We start from the raw sequence: 19,894 nt of genomic DNA on the forward strand, positions 1-19,894 counted from the left end.
TTTGTGTCCAATCTTTGCCTATTACGAACAATGCTATAAAATATTATCTTAGGGTAGTTTGAATGTGCATTTTCATCTATTTAAAGATTGTTGTTGTTTTCTGCAAATGATCTGTTCATATCTTTTGCCCATTTTCCCATTGAGTTTTTGGTCTTTTCCTTATTGATTTTGAGGAAGTTTTTCTATATTAGGGAAAATAGCCCTTTATCTCTGCCATGAGTTGTAATCACCCCTCCAAGTTTGCCTTTCTACTTTGCTACTGGTATTTTTAGCCACACTAGTTTTCTTAAAATACATTTATATAAGAAATATGTAAATCACTTATTTTATTATGAAGGCCTTTTTTTGTTGCTGTTAATCCTTACCTGAGGATATTCCCCCCCATTGATTTTTAGAGAGAGTGGGAGGGAGGAAGAGGGAAGAGAGAGGGGAAAAAACACATTGATGCGAGAGAGACACATTGATTGGTTGCCTCCTGCATGCACCCAACTGAGGCTGGGGATTGAACCTGCGACCCAGGTATATGCCCTTGACCAGGAATCGAACCCTTGACCACTCGGTGCACAGGACAACGCTCTAACCACTAAGGCCAGGGCACAAAGGCCCTTTTAAAATAGAGAATTTTGCTCATGTTTCCCTCTGAGTATTTTTATGGTTTCACTTATCAAATCTAAATCTTTGATCCTTTGGTGGTGGCGGTGGGGGTAATATCTGAGGGAAAAGAGTGAGATGTAGACCCACCTTTAATTGCTTCACCTCTGATCAACAAATTCCTCTTTCCACCATGATTAGCGAGGCATCTTTAGCACGTCCTGAGTCCCAGCCTTATTGGGGTCTGAGAGCAGTGGCTGGTTTGGTGGTCTTGTTTGTCCCTTCCAGCCACTGGGCTGTTGGAGAAGTGGAGTTTATGTGTGTTTGCTCTCCAGGACTGGGGTCGAGCTGTTGGATCACCTACCTGGTGAGGGGCGTAGAGAGGAGAAGGGGTGGTGGTCTCTAGGAGTGAGGGTTCCACTGGCCCCTGCAGTCCAAGGTACCAGCAGGAATTCTGCCTGTCCCCACCTCCTCCGTGCTCCCAGCCTTAAGGGCAGAGAGTGGGGGCTTTTTTGTTTGTTTCTTAAATATATTTTTATTGATTTCAGAGAGGAATGGAGAGGGAGAGAGAGATAGAAACATCATTGATGAGAGAGAATCGTTGATAGGCTACCTCCTGCACACCCCACACTGGGGATCGAGCCCACTACCTGGGCATGTGCCCTGACCAGGAATCAAACTGTGACCTCCTGGTTCATAGGTCGACGCTCAACCACTGAGCCACACTGTCTGGGCAAGGGCAGAGAGTGTTTAGCTCCCCATCAGCTCCTGGGGGTCTGGTACAAGGGTTACCCTGCCTTTACCCTAAAGTCTCATGTGGGGACCCAGTCTGCCCTGGAGTTTCCCAGGTGTCAGACACTCTGACCTGTGCTAGCCAGTCCTGCCCATCCAGCTGCCCCAGCCCCTGCTTGGCTTGGGCAGTAGAGCGTAGCAGTTGGGAGAAGAGGAGAAACAGGGCATGTTTAAGCCCTTGGCCCCAGAGCTGCATCTTAAAGGGAGAGAAATTCCTTTGTCTCTGTTAGATTGGAGGAAGGGAGAACTGGAAGGACCAGTCTGTCTCCAGATAAAAAATAATGAATACCTCATAGAGTAGTAATAACACTTAGAGTGTGGAAGAGTAAAAAAACAATTTTAAGGGTTTTTTCCCCCCTTTTTATTATGAAAAATTTCAAACATGCAAAAGAGCAAACAGAATATTAAAATGAATACATCTATACATATTACCTAGATTTAACAATTACTGTTTAAGATCCAGGCCATAGTTAAGTGCCCCCCCCCTTAGCTAAGGCAAGTTCCTCCCAGCCACTGTGAACCTGGATCCAGTCAAGGGCCATCCCTGGCATTTGGTTGTCTCTTAAGTCTCTCTTGACAACCCCCTCCCTTTCCTTCTGCCCTGACAGAGATTTGTAAAGAGACCAGACCGGTTGCCCTGCAGAATGTCTATTTTAAGCTGGAATGTTGGCTTCCCTGTGGCGGTGCCCCGTGTTCCTCTGACCCTTGTGTTACCTCAGGGTGGTAGGTCTGAGAGGCTTAGGTAGGTCAGGCCACCAGGGCTCAGGGACAGATCATCCAGGGGAAGCAGGAATCAAGGATGATTCTAGATCTCTGTTGGAGCAACAGAGGTGATGCCGAGATGGGGAGCTCGAGGCGGGTGGAGACACTCTCAGGCTGAGGCAGGCAGCTTTTCAGTGTGTCGGAGACATCCAGGTTGGATTGCCGAACCTGGGGATGCAGGTGTGAGTTGTTAACCTAATGAGGTCAGTTGAGCCTTCCCAGGACAGTGGAGTGAGAAGCAGACATGAGACACCAAAGCACCGAGGAGAGGGCAGAGGAAGAGGAGAGTGGGCCCCACGCGCTGAGAAGTAGCAGATAGAGGAAGAGAAAGCTGACCGAGAGGCCGTGTCCGAGGCGGCTTGGGAGGGAGAGGGTTGTGAGGACTAAGTACCAGGGAGAGTCAGGCAGACAAGGACCAGATTTGTCCGAAAGGAAGTTGTGGGAGGCCTGGCCTGAGCAGTGGGCTGGACGTTGAGCGAGTGGACGGCGAGACAGTGGGGCACACACCCCCCTTCAAGAAGTCGGCTTTGAAAAGGAGGAAGGGAAAGTTGGGTCCAAAGGCATTCTTTCTCTTTTTAAGATGGAGAGACTTTGCCCGGCCCCGGTTTAGCTCAGTGGGGGCGGGGGTGTGGGGGGGTTTGAGCGTCAAGCCAGGAGCCAAGAGCCCACTGATTCGATTCCCAGTCAGGGCATATGCCCGAGTTGTGGGCCCGATCCCCTCTGGGGCGCATGCAGGAGGCAGCCGAATGCTGATGTTTCTCTCTCATCAATGTTTCTATCTCTCGATCCCTCTTCCTTCCTCCCTCTCTAAAATAATCAATTTTAAAAAAAAGATGGAGAGACCTTGAATTTGCTGAAATGCCAAAGGGACAAAGGTGGAAGGATTGGAGATTTGAGGTGAGGCAGCTTTTGAGCAAGTGAGAGGCAATGAGGTTGGCTGGCCATTGGGTTGGCAGGGACAGGAGCACCTGAGCTCCCCATTAGGGGAGGGAGAAAGAATGGTGGCTACAGGTTCAGATACATTTGAGGGAGTGGGCAGGGGACCACCGCCATCACATCTTTCCACCCCCCGAGACTGCCATCACCACAGCCTTTGCTTGACAACTTCCTTGGCAACCATTTGCAACTCCTCCTAGCTTAGTAGCCGGAGAGCTGCCAGCCTTACTCAGAGCACAGGGACTGGGAGCCATGAGGGGGCTCCACCCAGGAGCAGGCTAGGCAGGCAGCCCCGTGAAGTCACCCAAAGGCTCGGGCAGAGTCCAGAGCCAAGGGCGAGCCATCAAGACCCAAAGCCAGAAAAGCAGAAGTGGGGAGCAGAGCCTGCTCCCTTTCCCATGTCCTGTGGGTGTGGGAACTCAGGCTGCTGCTGGCTATTTCACAGAAACCAGCCTGTGAGCGGGAGAGAATGACAGCCCAATCTCTGGATAAAGAAACCGAGGCCCAATTGCAGGCTCCATCCCCGGCAACTGTTGGGGTGTGTGCGGGAGGCAACCAATTGATGTCTCCCCCCGCCCCTTCTATTCTCTAAAAATCAATGGAAAAATATCCTCGGGTGAGGATGAACAATAATAGAAAAAAAGAAAGAAAGAAACGGAGGCCCAGAGATTCAAGAGGTTGTCCAGAGAGAAGCTGAGGCCGAGACACACACGTTTCTGGACTCCTGCTCCTCTCCTCTTTCCTTTAATGGAATGAAGCTTCTGCCCAAACCCAGGAGGAAAGCCTCGCCGCGGGCCATTGTGTTTGGAATCTCATGCTACCTGCATGCGATAAGATTCCACTGAGTCCCCTGGGCCTTGACACAACACGCATTGCCTAGGCCCCTGCCCAGGCGGGTGACATCAGACTCTCGGGCTTGCGTGGGTCCCCGGGTGCTCTGAGGCTGGAGGACCCGGATCCTGCGGGTGACCCAGCCTCCCCACTGCACACGGGTGGAGCTGGGGTGGATACCGAGTGAGGCCGGACTCTGCCCTGGAGCAGGTGTGCTCAGGGCAGGGACAGTTCTGTGCACTCGGCTAAGCTTCCAGCGGAAAAGATCACCATTCATCCTCACGCTCCCTCCGCTCAGCCCAGATGGCACGGAGCAGGCTCAGTCAGCAGAGGAGGTCCTGTCCCCTCCCCAGTCGAGGGTTTGTGGGTCTTTCTTTTGCCTCTTGCCCCAGAGACCTGCTAGGATTTTCTGGTTGCACCTGCTCTAGTTGCCCCAACCCTCCCGGGCGGGTTTTGGAGAGAGGGGTGAGCACAGAGGGCTGGAGACATGGATGATGTGCAGTTGGCTTGTTCTGTCCCCTCCCCCACCATGCACCTCTCAAGGCTTGAGGGTGTGGTTGAGAAAAGAGGACCCCACTGGGGAACCACTGTGGTCATCACCTTTTCTTGCTGGGGGAGGAGAAGCCCAGGCAAGAGGCCTGAGGAGCCAACCTCCGTCATCGAGAGCAGCCAGAGCCGTGTGGGTTTGGTAAGTGGCTGTAGTGTGGGGCCAGGGCCCGCTCGCTGGGAGACCCCGCCATGCAGGCCAGGCCTCTTACCCCGGGGAAGCAGCAGGTGGAGTTCTGGCTACCTTTCGTGTGGTCCCAGCCCCCTCTACTGTCACTCCAGGTTCCTGCCACATGGAGACCCTGCTTCCCAGTTCCCCCTGCAGGGCAGAGCCGAAGGCCTGGGTTCCCACTCCTGCCCTCCTCTGCTCTCTCCCCTACCGGACCCCAGCCCCTCCCTGGTGCCTCAGAGTTTCTGGCTGCTCTGGAATTTACAGCTGTTTCCATCTCCTGGGCGTGGCTCCATAACTCTTGTTGACCTGTCGTGTGTGTGTGTGTGTGTGTGTGTGTGTGTGTGTGTGTGTGTGTGTGTCAGGGTGGGGTACTGTAGTGTGTCATGTGTGTGACACATGTGAGGACTTCAGGCTCTCGGGAGGGGATTAGGCTACTTCTGGGGTTCCGAGCCGGGGCACAGGAGACTGTCCGGGAGCTTTTGGGGTAGAGTAGAGCATAGACCCCAGACTTGCTCTGGATGTGGTTCCCCAAGTGTCCTAGACCCCAAATCCTTACCACGCATGGCTTACTTGGGTGTCTCTGGGCTGAGCCCATTGTGGGTTCAGGGGAGGAGCGGCCTGGGGAACATGGGAGAAGGGAGAGCCAGGTCTGGGGGCAGGAAGATGACTGAAATGGGAGAGTAAGAGATGGGAAGTCGGGGACCCAGGGTGGGAGGGTGGGGGTCAGAGCCTAAACTGGGACCTGAACAGCCCCTACGGGACAGCCTGAAGGCGGGCAGGTGGGCGGGCAGAGTGCTGCCTGGCACTTGGGGCTGGGGAGGAAGCACCCCTGAGGGGATTAGTGAAAACAAAATGGTCCCCAAGGGGTGGGAGGAGGGGCTGCTGCTTCTCACTGGGGACGTGCTGTGTCCGCTGTGCACGAGAGGGTCAAGGGCGGACAGGCCGGGAGGAAGCTCCTAGGGTAGGGCTCTGGAGCTGGTTCCTGTCCCCTTCTCCCGGGGTTGGGAGAGTGGGGGTGGGGCACAGCATGCTTGTTTATGTAGGTGGACACGTGGCGGAGGCGGCACATGCCTCGAGGAGGCAGACCAAGGCGGTCAGGCGGGTAGATGGTGATGTGGTCAGATCCTTCCCGCCCTCCACGTGCTGGAAACCCATCCAGAGACCGGGTTCTTCTGATACCGCATCTGCCCCTCCCCCTTCCTCTTTGAGACACCCACCCGCGCAAAGCTTCCTCTTTCCCATCACACCCTCCCTGGGCCTTGAGGGAGCTGATGGTCACTCATTGTCCTGCCTGTGCCAGCTCAGGCCCCAACACCCAGCTGCCCCAGGCTTGTCCCCATCTGTGAAGCCTCCCCCTCCCCCACCATTGCTCCCATGCGTCCTCTGTGGAGGCCTTTCCGTGCCTGTGTCTGGGCCTAGGAGTCAGAACTCATCCATAATCAGAGCTGAGTGAGGCAGCCAGTGGTGTCCCTGGACACAAAAATCTCCCCATTCTTCCCCCTGCACCCCCCCGCCCCCCCTCCCCACACACACACATACACATACACACCCGGCCTCAGGCAGCCTGCCTCATGCAGCACTTCCGCAGCCCTGACAGGAAATGGGCTGGAGGCTCAGCCTCCCACCATCTCAAGGCCACTTCTTGTTTCCCTTTTGCCTTGTGCCAGCCCGGGGTTGTGCCCCGTGGCTCCACCCCCAAAGCTTCCCAGGGCTCCATCCCAGCAGCTCAGAGGGTACAGGATGGTGGACGTGATTGCCAAACTGACCAGGAGGCCGAGCCGGGCCCTTCGGGTGCAGGTAGGGGACCTTGGCATCGGGGGCTGAACCTGGCCACGGATGGGGATAGCAGACGGGCCTATGGAGTCGAGGGGCCAGTAGTGGACCTCCCTCCCTGGCCCTGGGGGGAGCTGGGGTTCGGAGCGGGGAGTCTCACGGAGCTTGGGAATCCTCCCTTCTTGCCTCTTTCCTTCTCCGAGGCCTTGCCCGTCCGGGAGGGGCTGCAAAGAGGCTGAGAGGTGGTGATCAGCTGGGGGAAGAGGCAGGCCTGCTCCCTGCTTGTGGGTGGGCATTGAAGACGAGGAGCTGGGGGCTGGGAAGCTCTGAGTGTGGTGAGAACTGGGCCCCTCTCAGCTCCGTCCTCTGAGGCGGGAGGACACTTCCTCTTTCCCACTAGGTGTCCCTGTGTCTCTGATGACTGTGACTGGGCCCCTGAGAGCCCTTGGTGCCCTAGACAGGCTGCACCTGGGTCTTGTCTGTGCCTCTAGGAGTTGGGGGTGGGCATAGCAGGCCCGGCTCTGACCCTCTGACCCGGGCGGGTGAACTCCCCCTGGAAGGCCAGGGGGCATAGAGGGGCTGGCCCACCTGGCTTCCAGGAGCTGGCCTGATCCCGGCTGAGGCTCTGCCAGAAGGGAAAGTACCTCCGTCTTAGCACTGGGGGCTCTGTAGAGTTCGAGAGTTTGAAGGGGCCTCAGGGCTGCTGCAGTCCAGCTTCCTCACAGGACTGCCACATCCCTATGGGGGGGTGGGGAGGGGGGATTGGGGCTCTGCTTGCTCACCTCCAGCCCTCCAGTGAAGGCCCCTCACTACCTCCTGGGGCAGCCCCCATCCAGAGAAGGTGCCCCCTTCAAAGGGACACTGCCTTGCCCCCATTTAACCTCCGATCTGCAGTCTGGAGCCCCACAGTATGATTCTGCGTCTCCTCTTCCTCATGACAGCCCCGTCATGCTGGAGGCCTGAACTTGTACCGCCCAGGTCTCCTCTGTACCTGCGGGGAGTGTTCCTTGTGCAAGATTCCCATTCCCAGCCTGAGGCTCCCCATGGACTCTGAGCCAAGGCCAGCAGCCTCGCCAGGTGGAGATCCCTGCTCCAAAGAGCCTGGCTCCTTATTGGCTGGTCCACTGCCCATGCGCCCTTCCAGCCCCTGTCCTGGGGTTAGCTGGGGTGCACAGCAGGTGTGTCTGGCCGTTCACCTTCCTCTGCTGCCTCCATCCTGTCTTCCCAAGGAGTGTCCGGTTCCTTTGCCTGAACCCTTGTTTTCAGGAAGTTCTTGCTCAAGGCTAAGCCCGGTCTCTCCTGCAGTGTCAGGTGTGTGCTTGTTGCTGAAGTCTGGTAGGGAAATGACCTGTGTACTCAAGCAGGAAGTGCTTTGGGTGGATCTGCATTGGACCACCCACTGCGGGGTGACCATGGTCAGTTACAGTCACTGAGTCTTGCTCTTAAGAAACTCATGCCTTTAGGGGCAGAGAAGGGAGGTAGATGGGTGGACAACGAACCGACCGCGAAGGCAGCATGCCGTCAGCCCCCGACAGAATAGAGTGACAGCAGGTTAGACTTTTCTCTGGAGGGAGAAAGCCTCGCCCAGTGAGGCCTGGGAGCGGAGCTCCATGGAGGAGCAGGCTTTGGCTGGGCAGGGTAAGAGCCGGGAGTTCCAGGCTGAGGGCATGGCTGGAGCAAAGGCATGGAGGTAGGAAGGTGCCCTTGTGTTTGGGGGCTGGTGTGGTTGGAATACAAGATGCCACAAAAGGGCGGTTGTGAGTGGAGAGAAAAGAGAAGGGGGTGGAGGGTGGTCTCAGCCGCGCAGGAGCTGGTAGGGGAGGGAGAGGAGTGATGAACTGCTGCACCCAGCTCTCCCTGCCCCCTAAGTTGCCTGGGACCTGCCACCCTGTGTGCAACTGCCACACCCCCTTCGTTGGCAGTGGTTTTGTTCTTTTGTTAGCAGTAACCATCGCTGGCATGCTGTGCATTTTACATCACCCTGCTTCCCCCCGCCATTTGCACACGTGTGCAGGCTGCCAGGCCAGGGGTTTGTGTCCATTTCTTCGCTGCCGCATTCCTAGTGCCTAAAACCATGCCTGGTGCAGAGTAAGAGATCTCTGTGGAACAAGTGAGTATTTCTGTAGGCACCTAAGGCTCAGGGAGAGGCCACCTTGAGCAGGACATGCTTCCCCTCTTGAGGAGTTTACAGCTTAGTGAAGGTCTCGCAGCAACAGAGAAACTTCTATGACTTAAAAAACGGTTTAGCCCAGAGGATGTGGCTCAGTGGTTGAGCATTGACCCATGAGCCAGGAGGTCACAATTCAATTCTCAGTCAGGGCACATGCCCAAGTTGCAGGCTCAATTTCCAGTGAGTGGGGGGTGAGAGGGGGCGCCGGGGCGTGCAGGAGGCAGCCAAGCAATGATTCTCTCTCATCGTTGATGTCTCTCTCTCTCTCTCTCTCTCTCTCTCTCTCTCTCTCTCTCTCCTCTCTTTCCATCTCTAAAATAAAAAATAAATTTTAAGTTTATTGGCCCTGGCCAGGTGGCTCAGTTGGTTGGAGCGTCATCCCATACACCAAAAGGTTGCTGATTTGATTTCTGGGTTTCAGGTTTGATCCCGGGTCAGGGCACATAGCGGAGGCAACCAGTAAATGCTTCTCTCTCACATCATGCCCCCCCCCCCACTTCTTCCTCTTTCTAAACATATCCAAGGGTGAGGATTAAAAGCTTAAAGAAAAAAACTAAATAAAATAAATCCAATCCCTGTAATTATACCTCTGTTTCTAAAAAACACAATATTGGAATTGTGCTAAGTTTATCATCTTGAAATCTTTCCCTTGTAGCATTTTGTATTCTTAGAAAACAGTATTAATCTCCTCGTGCTATTCTGCTGCCTGGGGTTTGAGAGTGTAGCTATCTACCCCTCTGATGGGCTGAGGGTGCAAGGCTGTGGTGGGCACACGGGAAACCTTGGGAAAGGTCTTGAACCTGACACCTGAGCTGAGTCCTAAGGGACTAGGAGTCAGCCAGGTGAAAAAGGGGTGGGGAGAGGCCTAGGCAGGCTGTGAATGAGCTGAGGCCTATAAGAGACACAGCAGAGAGGGTGGGGGCGGTGCTACAGGAGCTTAAAGTTCAAGCTCAGGAGTAAGGAGTGGCAGGAAATAAGGTGGAAGACAGGCAGGTGGTGGGCTGCCTCTGGTGGCCTGTTAAAGGCTTAGACTTTGCCCTGCCAGGCTGCAGGCAGCCTTGAGGCTGTTAAGCATAACCAGGCTTATCTTCTGTGTGACTGAATCCTCTAGCCCACCTCACTTTCCTTTGCGGGGAGAGGGGGTTTTCACCTTTCTTTGCCTCTCCTCCTTTTTTTTTTTTTTTTTTTTTTTTAATCCTCACCCAAGAATATTTTTCCATTGATTTTTAGGGACAGTGGGAGAGAGGAAGACAGAGAAAAATATCAATGTGAGAGTAACACACCGATTGGTTGCCTCCTACATGAGCCCTGACCAGGGCCTGGGGCCAGGGAGGAGCCTGCAACCAAGGTAGTCACCCTTGACTAAAATTGAACCCGGGACCCTTTGGTCCACAGGCTGATGCTCTATCCACTGAGCCAAACGGGCTAGGGCTGCCCCTCCTTCTTCCCTCCCATCTGGCTGTCCTCTGTGTTTTCCGTGTCTGGAGTCGATTCAGAGGCCTGCAAACCCCACATCCAGGAGCTCCTAATCCCAAATCCAGAGGCAGTACTGATCCTGGCCCCAGAGCGCTCCCAGCCAGGAGGGAGGGAGGGGGGGAGGGTTGTAGAAGGCAGCAAGACCCTGGTCCCATATGACCTGAGTGGGACAGGGAAGGGGTGGGTCCCAGGCCATTTCTCTGTTTCTGCCCAACCTTTGATTCTCCTCTGTGAGTGCACAGCTGGGAGAGTTTGGTTATCAATATGTTATTAATAAACTAGAGGCCATTGCATGAAGAGATTCATGCAATAGGCCTTCCTTCCCCTGGCTGCCGGCACTGGTTTTCCTCCGGCACCCAGGACCCAGGCCTTTGGTCTGGCCGCAGCAAGGCTTGGCTTCTCCCATCTGGCTGCAGCGGAGAAGCCAAGCCTCTTCAATCTTCAGTCTTTACTCCACGCCTGCATATGCAAATTAACCACCATTTTTACTGGGTTAATTTGCATGGTCACTCTGATTGGCTGGTGGGCGTAGCAGAGTGACACCATTTGCATGTTTCTCTTGTATTAGTGTAGATAATTCATGGCATTGCCCCACCTTATCTGGGGCATTTCATAGGTTACAAAGCACTTTCAAGAACATTTCCTCATTCTCTCTTCACTACAGTTTCCAGAACAGCAGGGCAGATATTTCACAGCTGGGGGAACTGAGGCAGGGAGGTGTGGCAAGTGGCCCAGGCGGGACTGTGTGACCCGCAGCTGACCTGTCTCCTCTTTCTTGCGCAGGTGGATGAAACCCCAGAGCCCGTGTACGCGAACATAGAGAGACAGCCTCCGGCCACTTCACCTGTCGCCCCCGCGGGCCCTGGACCCGGCCAGGTGTGGGAGACACACACGGACGCGGGCACCGGGCGGCCCTACTACTACAACCCAGACACGGGCGTGACCACCTGGGACTCGCCCTTCGAGGCTGCGGAAGACGTCACCAGCCCGGCCCACTCCCTGTCCTCGGTGGGCAGCCACGAGAGCCTCGAGACTGAGTGGGGTCAGTACTGGGATGAGGAGAGCCGCAGGGTGTTCTTCTACAACCCGGTGACGGGCGACAAGGTCTGGGAGGAGGAGGCCCAAGAGCCCGAGGAGGAGGAGGAGGACGACGACAACGACAACACGTTGAAGATGCAGCCAGACCTGAGCCCCCGCAGCCCTAAGGACCAGAGGGTGAGGGGCGGGGCCTGAGCAGGGTGGGCGGGGCTGGCTCCTAGGCCTCTGGCCCCTCCTCCTCCCCACAATCCTGGGAACTTGGGGTGAGGGGCGGGGCCTGAGCGGGGTGGGCGGGGCTGAATCCTAGGCCTCTGACCCCTCCTCCTCCCCACAATCCTGGGAACTTGGGGTGAGGGGCGGGGCCTGAGCGGGGTGGGCGGGGCTGAATCCTAGGCCTCTGACCCCTCCTCCTCCCCACAATCCTGGGAACTTGGGGTGAGGGGCGGGGCCTGAGCGGGGTGGGCGGGGCTGAATCCTAGGCCTCTGGCCCCTCCTCCTCCCCACAATCCTGGGAACTTGGGGTGAGGGGCGGGGCCTGGCCAGTGGTGGGTGGGGCTGGCTCTGAGGGGCCTCTGACCCAGTCTTTTACTCCCTGCAGCCTCCCACCCCTGAGACGGACTACCCTGAGGTACTGACCAGTTACCCCGAGGAGGACTATTGCTCTTCGGGCTCCTTCAGTGAGCCCGGGCCGGCCTCTCCTTTTGTTACGCCTCCCGGCTGGTCATGCCACGTGGACCCGGAGGGGCAGACACTCTACACCAACCAGTTTACCCAAGAGCAGGTAGGGGAAACAGATGGGGGCCCAGAGAGTCTCAGGGACACGCCCCCAGCCCTTCCTCACTAGTAGCTCCCGGTAACACTGAACTTCGGCTCCTGCTCTGGCTCCAAGCCAGCCTAGGGCACTGTGTCACCTGCACCTGTCCCTCCAGACTCCTTGGGTCTATGTTGGGCTCTGGTTAGAGGGAACCTTTTCTTCTCCTCTCTTGAGGCCACTGGCAGCCCTGACCTTCCCTCTCCCCACAGTGGGTGAAGCTGGAGGACCAACATGGGAAGCCCTACTTCTACAACCCCAAAGACTCCTCTGTTCGGTGGGATCTGCCCCAGGTAACCGACTGGGGAAGGGAGAGTCCTAAGGAGAGAGGCGGGGGGACGGGGTTATATATGACAGTGTCTTTCTCCCCAGATCCCAATTCCTGCCCCTCGAAGCATCCTCAAATCCAGCCAAGACAGTGAGACCCCAGCCCAGGCCAGCCCTCCGGAGGAGAAGGTAAGGGAAGGGGCATGTAGGTCCTGGGGTCTGGAACTGGACCAGGCATGTCTCCCCCATAAGCCCCAGCACTAGCCTGGGCTGAATGAACCTGGATCTGGGTCATCTCAGGCCCAGAGGTGGGTCAGGTTGGGAGCTGGGAGGAAATCTCTGTTGCTGCTGCTGCTGTGGGAGCAGGTACCCCACCATCAGCAGCAGCAAAGAGGGTTCAATGGAGGTCCAGGCCCAGTCTGTGGGGCATTGCTGGCCGAGGGGGAGACTAGCCTCAGTCCGCCATGGCTCACATCCTTAACTGCCTCCTCTTTCCCCTTCTTTCTCTAAGATCAAGACCCTGGACAAGGCAGGCGTGCTCCATCGCACCAAGACAGTGGACAAGGGAAAGCGGGTCCGGTGAGAGCCCTTTTGCCCCCACAGAGGGCAGGGTGGGCCTTAGTGACGACATTCGCTGAGCACTGCCCCTATGTCAGGCTCTGTTCATCCTCAGAGCAACTTTGTAAGAGGTCCTGTGAGGACACTGAGGCACGGAGAGATAAAGGGAGTCCACCTCTAGCGGTCGGGTGTCCCCAAGCTGTGATCTTTTCTTAAAAAATATATTTTTATTGATTTCAGAGAGGGAGGGAGAGGGGGAGGGAGAGAAAAAGAGAGAGAGAGAGAGAGAAACATCAATGATGGGAGAGAATCATTGATCGGCAGCCTCCTGCATGCCCCCCACTGGGGATCGAGCGTGTGCCCTGACAAGGAATCGAACCATGACCTTCTGGTTCAGAGGTTGATGCTCAACCATTGAGCCACTCTGGCCAGGCCCCAAGCTGTGTTCTTAAGCTCTGTGCCCTGCTCCCGGGGTGGGAAGGAGGCCTCAGCCCAGGGCCAAATCCGAGCTCTGCCACCCCCACTCCCACCCCCGCCCAGGAAGAAGCACTGGAGCACGTCCTGGACCGTGCTGGAGGGCGGCATCCTGACGTTCTTCAAGGACTCGAGGACCTCAGCTGCAGTTGGCCTGGTGAGGCCCAGGCCCCCAAGGCAGGGGTCACCCCGTCTGCTCCTGACTCCTGCGGGTCTTTACCTGATTTGTCTTGTCAGAGGCCAGTTCTGAGACAGTGGAACATAAATGTCCAGCGAGCCAGGCCTTTGGCAAAGACAACAGCAGATTTACCCCAGGACCAGCACCTGCAGCCATCCTGAGCATGGGGAGCTGTCCTTGAGAGCAGGCAGCTGGGGACTAGGTGCCCTCTTTGCAGGGATGGGGGCTGCACACTTTTCTCCTTTCCTCTCCTGGGAGGGCAGGCAGCAAAGGACCCACCAGCCCGCAGGTTCTGTGGTTAAGAAGTTCCAGGATCTCTGGGTTCCAGAAACCCTTGGGCCCCCTTCTCCCAGGGCTGTGACCCCATCCTGTCACTAGAGCTGAGGGGGCTGGTGGACTGGAGTCAGGGTCCGGTGGCAGGTCTGTCCAAGTTGAAGGCTCTCTCCTCCCCTCTCCCACAGAGGCAGCCTCCTAAGCTCTCTACCCCCGAGTACACAGTGGAGCTGAAGGGGGCCTCTCTTGCCTGGGCCCCCAAAGACAAATCCAGCAAGAAGAATGTGCTGGAGGTGAGTTGTGGGGGTGGAGAGACAGAAAGGGGGCTTACTGAGGCTTGGGGCTCAAACTAGGCAAGTCCCAAGAAGGGGGGGCCTGGGGAGAACTGGGTCTGGAATTCTTAGGGCTCAAAGCTAAAGTTGCCCCCACCTTAGGGATCCACCCACAGTATTCCTGGCATCATGGATTCTGCAATTTCCTCTCCGGGAGCTGAGTTCCCTAGTCCTTGGCCTTGGAGGGTGATGAGAAGTAGGAGGGGTCTCTGGGGGACAAAACTCAGCCATGACTTGTGTCTCTCCAGCTGCGGAGCCAAGATGGCTCGGAGTACCTAATCCAGCACGACTCGGAGGCCATCATCAGCACCTGGCACAAGGCCATTGCCCAGGGCATCCAGGAACTGGTAGGCAGAGCCTGGGGCCTCCAGGGCTGGTAGGGAGGGGATGGCCAGCCAGTATGCAGGGCAGCTGTGCCCACTGTGGGCGGGGTCCTCTACTCAGGCACTGGGAGCTCCATGGCACCAGTGGGTAGTGCCCCTCCCTGCAGATGCAGCCCCCCGCCCCCCAACCCCGTCCCGCCCATCCTTATGGCTGGATGGCAAGAGGGCTGCTGAAGAAACAGCCTTTCTTATATGAACCAGCCTCTGAGGTCGGCCCTGCAGGAGGATTGATTCTTCAGGTAGGGGTGGAGGCACATCCTAGAGCAGTGATGGCGAACCTATGACACGCGTGTCAGAAGTGACACGCGAACTCATTTTTTTGGTTGATTTTTCTTTGTTAGATGGCATTTAAATATATAAAATAAATATCAAAAATATAAATCTTTGTTTTACTATGGTTGCAAATACCAAACATTTCTATATGTGACACGGCACCAGAGTTAAGTCAGGGTTTTTCGAAATGCTGACACGCCGAGCTCAAAAGGTTCGTCATCACTATCCTAGAGGAATGTCCCATTTTAAGGGGCGCAGAAGGAAAAGAAACTATCTGAGAAATATCCTCAGGCTGGAATGACAGGCTGAAACTAGAAGATAAAATTTTTAAGGGTTGAATTGAAGAGTCTACCATTTTAAGGCTCAAAATAGCAATTGCATAAGTACAGATGGGACAGTCCCCCTCTGACAGCGATTCCCTTCGCCTGGAAACAACCTGGGGCTTTTTGAAATCCCCTAGGACCCAACACTGGGTGCGGCATTTGGCTGTATTACTAGAGGCAGGAATCCAGATCCAGGGAGGTGATTCTGGTGTGGTTGTTGGCTCAGGCCCCAGCTAGAACGGCAAGCTCAGAACTGGGAGCCACATACTGAGGAACCCTAACCTAGTGGAGTGTACAGAGTTGCTGAGAAAAATATGGAAAAGGGGTGGGGGTGGGGCGCGGGCAGGAACTGGGACATGGGTAGGGCAGAACAGGAGGACTGCCTCCCAACACCTAGAGAGCTTCATGCAGCTAAGAAAGATGAATGTTCTGAGGGCCCATGGTGGAGACGAGGGGAGTTATCCTGGTTAAGGGGAGGGTGAGTTTTGTGGGGTCAGGGGTCACCAGGCCAGCAAGGCTCTGCCTCTGAGGCTCTGCGGTTCTAGTCTGCAGGCCTGCCCCCGGAGGAGGAAAGCGAGAACAGCAGTGTGGACTTCGGGTCCAGCGAGCGCCTGGGAAGCTGGCGGGAGGATGAGGGACGGCCTGGAGCAGGTGTGCGCGGGGATGGGGGAGTGGAGGGTCAGGGTACCGGTGGGGGTGGGGTGAAGGGAATCTTTTGGAGGGGGTGGTGACGCGGATGGCGCCACGGACTGACTCCCCTTGCATTGCCCGCGGCAGCCGCTCCTGTCCTGAGCCCTGGGGTCCAGGAGAGCGACTTGAGCAAGGTCCGGCAGAAGCTCCTCAAGTTCCTACTCAAGAGGCCCACGCTGCAGTCGCTGCGGGAGAAGGGCTACATCAAAGGTACCGGACGGACCTGGAGCGGGCGCGGGTGGCGCAGGGGCGGGCGCTGACCAGCCTCTCCCCCAGACCAGGTGTTCGGCTGCGCGCTGGCCACGCTGTGTGAGCGCGAGCGGAGCCCGGTGCCGCGCTTCGTGCGGCAGTGCATCCACGCTGTCGAGGCCCGCGGTACGTGCGCCGCAGCCGGCGGGGGGCGGGGGGCGCGTTCAGGGCGCCTCACAACCTCCCGACAGGACCCCATGAGGGAGGCCCCTGGGTGGGCGCAGGGTGGAGAGGAAAGGACCGCGAGCTCCGTAGCCGATCGTAGCCGGGGCTTTAGCCGCATCCCAGGAAACCCGGGCTGAGCGCCTCCCCTCCCCAGGGCTGGACATCGACGGGCTGTACCGCATCAGTGGAAACCTGGCCACCATCCAGAAGCTGCGCTACAAGGTGGACCACGGTGAGGCTCGCCCTCGCCCGCAGCCCTGCCCCCCGGGCCCAGCGGCAGGCACGGAGGGTGCTCACCCCTCCTCCTCCCGCCCCGCTTTTCTCGCCGCAGATGAGCGCCTGGACCTGGAGGACGGGCGCTGGGAGGACGTTCACGTGATCACCGGCGCCCTGAAGCTCTTCTTCCGAGAGCTGCCCGAGCCCCTCTTCCCCTTCTCGCACTTCCGCCAGTTCATCGCCGCCATCAGTGAGTGGGCGGGGGCGGGGAGGGGGGGTGCAGCTGGCCGGCCGGGGGCGGGACCCCCCACACCGGGAGGTAGCTCCATGCGTTCCCCTGGCCGAGCCCACGCTTCCCTTCGCCAGAGCTGCAGGACCAGGCCCAGCGCAGCCGCCTTGTGCGCAGCCTGGTGCACACGCTGCCCGCCCCCAACCAGGAAACCATGCGGCTCCTCTTCCAGCACCTGTGCCGGTGAGTGGGCGGCCGTGGGGATGGAGGCGGGCCCTGCGGGGACGCCCACACTCTCCCATCGCTGGGCCCTGATTCCCCTGCACCCCATGCCGCTGCAGGGTGATTGAGTTCGGCGAACAGAACCGCATGTCGGTGCAGAGCGTGGCCATAGTGTTCGGGCCCACGCTGCTGCGGCCCGAGACGGAGGAAGCCAGCATGCCCATGACCATGGTGTTCCAGAACCAGGTTGTGGAGCTCATCCTGCAGCAGTGCCACGACATCTTCCCGCCGCACTGACCCCCGCCGGCGCCGAGGACCAGCACTGGCGATGGCCACGTGTGTCCTGCCACGCGGCTAGACTCGATTTCCGAGACCCTCCACTTCCCCCCGGTCCGCAGGCCGCGGGGAATTCTGCGCCCTCAGTCTGAGGGTATGATGACCCTTGGTGGGTAGCTCACAATATGTGATTTTCCCCTCACCTGTCCTGTTTTGGGATTAATTGGGTTCTGTTCTTTATTACAGCGCCACCTCCTGTGTGTGCGCGCGGGCGCGCACACGAGAATGTCGTGGGGGGCGGGGGCGGTGAGGGTTGTTTCTGGGATGCCCAAGCCCCTTGTTGCGAGGAGTAATTTGGGTGAGGGGCTTCCTGGCTTCTGCAGGCTTGAGGCCTTAACAGAGACCCTGTGGGCTGGCACTGTGCCCGTCATGAAGCACCTTCCCTGCGGCCGAAACAGGACTGACCCGGGCCTCCAGCACGGGCAGCTGAACCTGCCTTCCCTCAGGCGCCAGGAAGGAACTTCTGCCCAGCCCTCCCACTGGCTGGCTGTGGACAGTTTTCGCCTGCTTTCTTGTTTGCGGTTCTGGGATTCTGCCCTCCTTGACCCACTTATGTTCTGTGCCAGGGGTCTTCCCCTTGGGTAAATGTGTGCCTGGCACCTGCCACCTGACATGCACCATTTCCACACACGATCCCACTTTACAGATGAGAAAACCGAGGCTTGCAGAGGCAAAGTGACTTGTTCAGGGTCCAGTGGGTGATCTGACTCCCCAGCTCAAGCTCCCCTTATACCAAAGCACAGCCTCGTGGTGGGGTAAAATCAGTCCTTTCAGCTACCCCCTCACCACAGCATGGACTGATGGGTAAAGCAAAAAAAAAACAAAAACAAAAACAAAAAAACGAAGCTGGGTGGGATCTGTCTGGGCCTGGGGAGGTACCTGAAGGTGAAGAGGGAACCTGCCCAGCTGTTCTTCCCTGGGGGGAAGGGAAGTAGCACTAGCAGGAGCCCCCAGCGCCTCTCAGCACTTGGCTGTGAAGTGTGCCTCCCTGGTGGCTGCCTTGCCACTCAGAGCTGGGAGAGGCCTGCAGGATGGAGGGGAGGGGAGTGTAACCCCCACAAAGGCAGTGTGGACCCGGGGTCAGCAGCCCCTTCCCTCATGCACAGACCACATCAGTTTATGGGTCTTACCTCCCTGCCCCACCCACCCGCTCGCTCACTCCACAAGCAATAATAGCTAATATTTATTGACATTTGCACCATGCCAAGCGTTTCACTTGGATCATCCTGTTTGTCTCTCACAGCCAATATTTATTACCTGCTCTTCTGTGCCAGACACTGTGCTCTGGAGCAGGGTGCCGCACGTTGCCTCCCTGGTGGAGCTTCTGGGCCGGTGGGGGAGGCTGACCCCAGCCCACCCCTGATGCCAGCGGGGCTTGGGCAAGAGTACAAATGGAGGCCACACCCGTCGAGATACTGTAAACTTACAAATCAAGCTAACAACTGTTCAATAAAATACGTTTTGTTCTCCTACTTTGGCAGATATACTTTCATGCTGACCTGGAAGGCCAGGTTCTGGTGTAAACTTGCTCTCAGCCTGCCCCCTGTATCTTCCCACCCCAAGGCCCATCCTGCAAGGAGGTCATGTGTGCATATGTGGACACTCCAGTCCATGAGTGCAAACTGCCACACCCCCTGCAACCCGCTTCCCCATGGCCACTCCACCTGCTCCACCCTGAGGGAATGGGCCTGGGGCCTTTGGGCAGGGGATTTTGGGGTCCCGTGTATCAGGAGTGTGGTCTAAAGGAAAGGCCTAGGCTCTGAGAGAGCCCCACAGATTCCTCATCCTATGGGATCCAGGGCAAGGCAGGGACCCCCGCATCCAGGTGTAACGTTTGGAACTTGACATGTTAAACACCTGATGACTTGGTTAAGTACATTTATAGAAAAGCTAGGGAAAGGCGCAGGGTCCTCTGAAGCTATGTCGCTGGAGTGTTACTGTCTCCCAGGGACCTGAGATGTCTCTGCAGAAACCACATTTGAGCCAAACACTAAAGAATGAAGAGGAATTAAGGGAAGAGTTTATAGTCAGAGGGAACAACATAGGCAAAGGCTCTGAGGCAGGAAGGCTTGTGGGGAGAATACATCTAAAGCCATCATGATTAGAGCCAGGAGATCCCGTAGGCATGGGTGCGGGAGAGGCTGGCAGGGGCAGAGTGTGCCAGGCCTTGTGTACCCCAATAGGGGGCTCTGTGGTACCCACTGGACAACAGGCATGAGGATCCCTGGGCGCGGATGTCTTAGGAAGTGTCAGCTCAGTGTGAGGACCTTCACACCTCAGAGGCTTCTTACGATGATAAAAGGAGACATGTGCAGTATACACGGCCCACAGCCTGATGCAGGAACCTTCATAAAGCCTCTTTTACTACCTGACTTTCCTATGAGTTTGTTAGTATGATTACCTGACTTTCCTATGAGTTTGTTAGTACGATTTATTTTATAATTACTACCTGATTTGTATATTATGTTTTTTTCAATCACTGTTACAAGACCACCTTCTTTCACCATACACAAGAATAAACTCAAAATGGATTAAAGACATAAATGTTAGACTTGAAACCATAATACTCTTAGAAGAAAACATAGGCAGTAAAATCTTGAACAGTTCTCAAAGCAATATTTTTTCTGATATATCTCAGGCAAGGGAAAAAAATTTTTTTTAAAAAAATGGTACTACCTACAACTAAAAAGTTTTTACACAGCAAAGGAAGCCATCAACAAAATGAAAAGAACACCCACTGAGTGGGAGAGCGTATTCACCAATGATACATCTGATAAAAGGTCAATATCCAAAATTTATAAAGTACTTATAAGATGTTCAATGTCACT

General features: G+C 56.3%; 1 protein-coding gene across 7 annotated transcripts in view; it reads left to right on the forward strand.

Annotated features, from left to right (window-relative positions):
- The window catches only part of ARHGAP27 (Rho GTPase activating protein 27), a 29,872-nt gene extending 11,334 nt beyond the window's left edge, over positions 1-18,538 (forward strand). For 2 of the 7 annotated variants that reach the window (XM_036339444.1, XM_036339448.1), the window contains 15 exons: positions 10,833-11,264; positions 11,686-11,868; positions 12,111-12,191; positions 12,271-12,354; positions 12,677-12,744; positions 13,264-13,354; positions 13,837-13,941; positions 14,229-14,327; positions 15,505-15,610; positions 15,737-15,859; positions 15,926-16,024; positions 16,218-16,295; positions 16,395-16,529; positions 16,646-16,751; positions 16,850-18,538. In XM_036339444.1, coding sequence (XP_036195337.1) covers positions 10,833-11,264; positions 11,686-11,868; positions 12,111-12,191; positions 12,271-12,354; positions 12,677-12,744; positions 13,264-13,354; positions 13,837-13,941; positions 14,229-14,327; positions 15,505-15,610; positions 15,737-15,859; positions 15,926-16,024; positions 16,218-16,295; positions 16,395-16,529; positions 16,646-16,751; positions 16,850-17,027 — 1,968 coding nt within the window. In that variant the 3' untranslated portion in view covers positions 17,028-18,538. Of the gene's footprint in view, positions 1-6,297; positions 6,428-10,832; positions 11,265-11,685; positions 11,869-12,110; positions 12,192-12,270; positions 12,355-12,676; positions 12,745-13,263; positions 13,355-13,836; positions 13,942-14,228; positions 14,328-15,504; positions 15,611-15,736; positions 15,860-15,925; positions 16,025-16,217; positions 16,296-16,394; positions 16,530-16,645; positions 16,752-16,849 lie in introns of those variants that run through there. The other 5 variants (XR_004972746.1, XM_036339450.1, XM_036339445.1 and 2 more) reach the window with 5 other exon arrangements.
- Positions 18,539-19,894: the final 1,356 nt, after the last annotated feature.

This window comes from Myotis myotis, unplaced genomic scaffold (genome assembly GCF_014108235.1).
Source record: "Myotis myotis isolate mMyoMyo1 unplaced genomic scaffold, mMyoMyo1.p scaffold_m19_p_17, whole genome shotgun sequence".
Classification (NCBI taxonomy): domain Eukaryota; kingdom Metazoa; phylum Chordata; class Mammalia; order Chiroptera; family Vespertilionidae; genus Myotis; species Myotis myotis.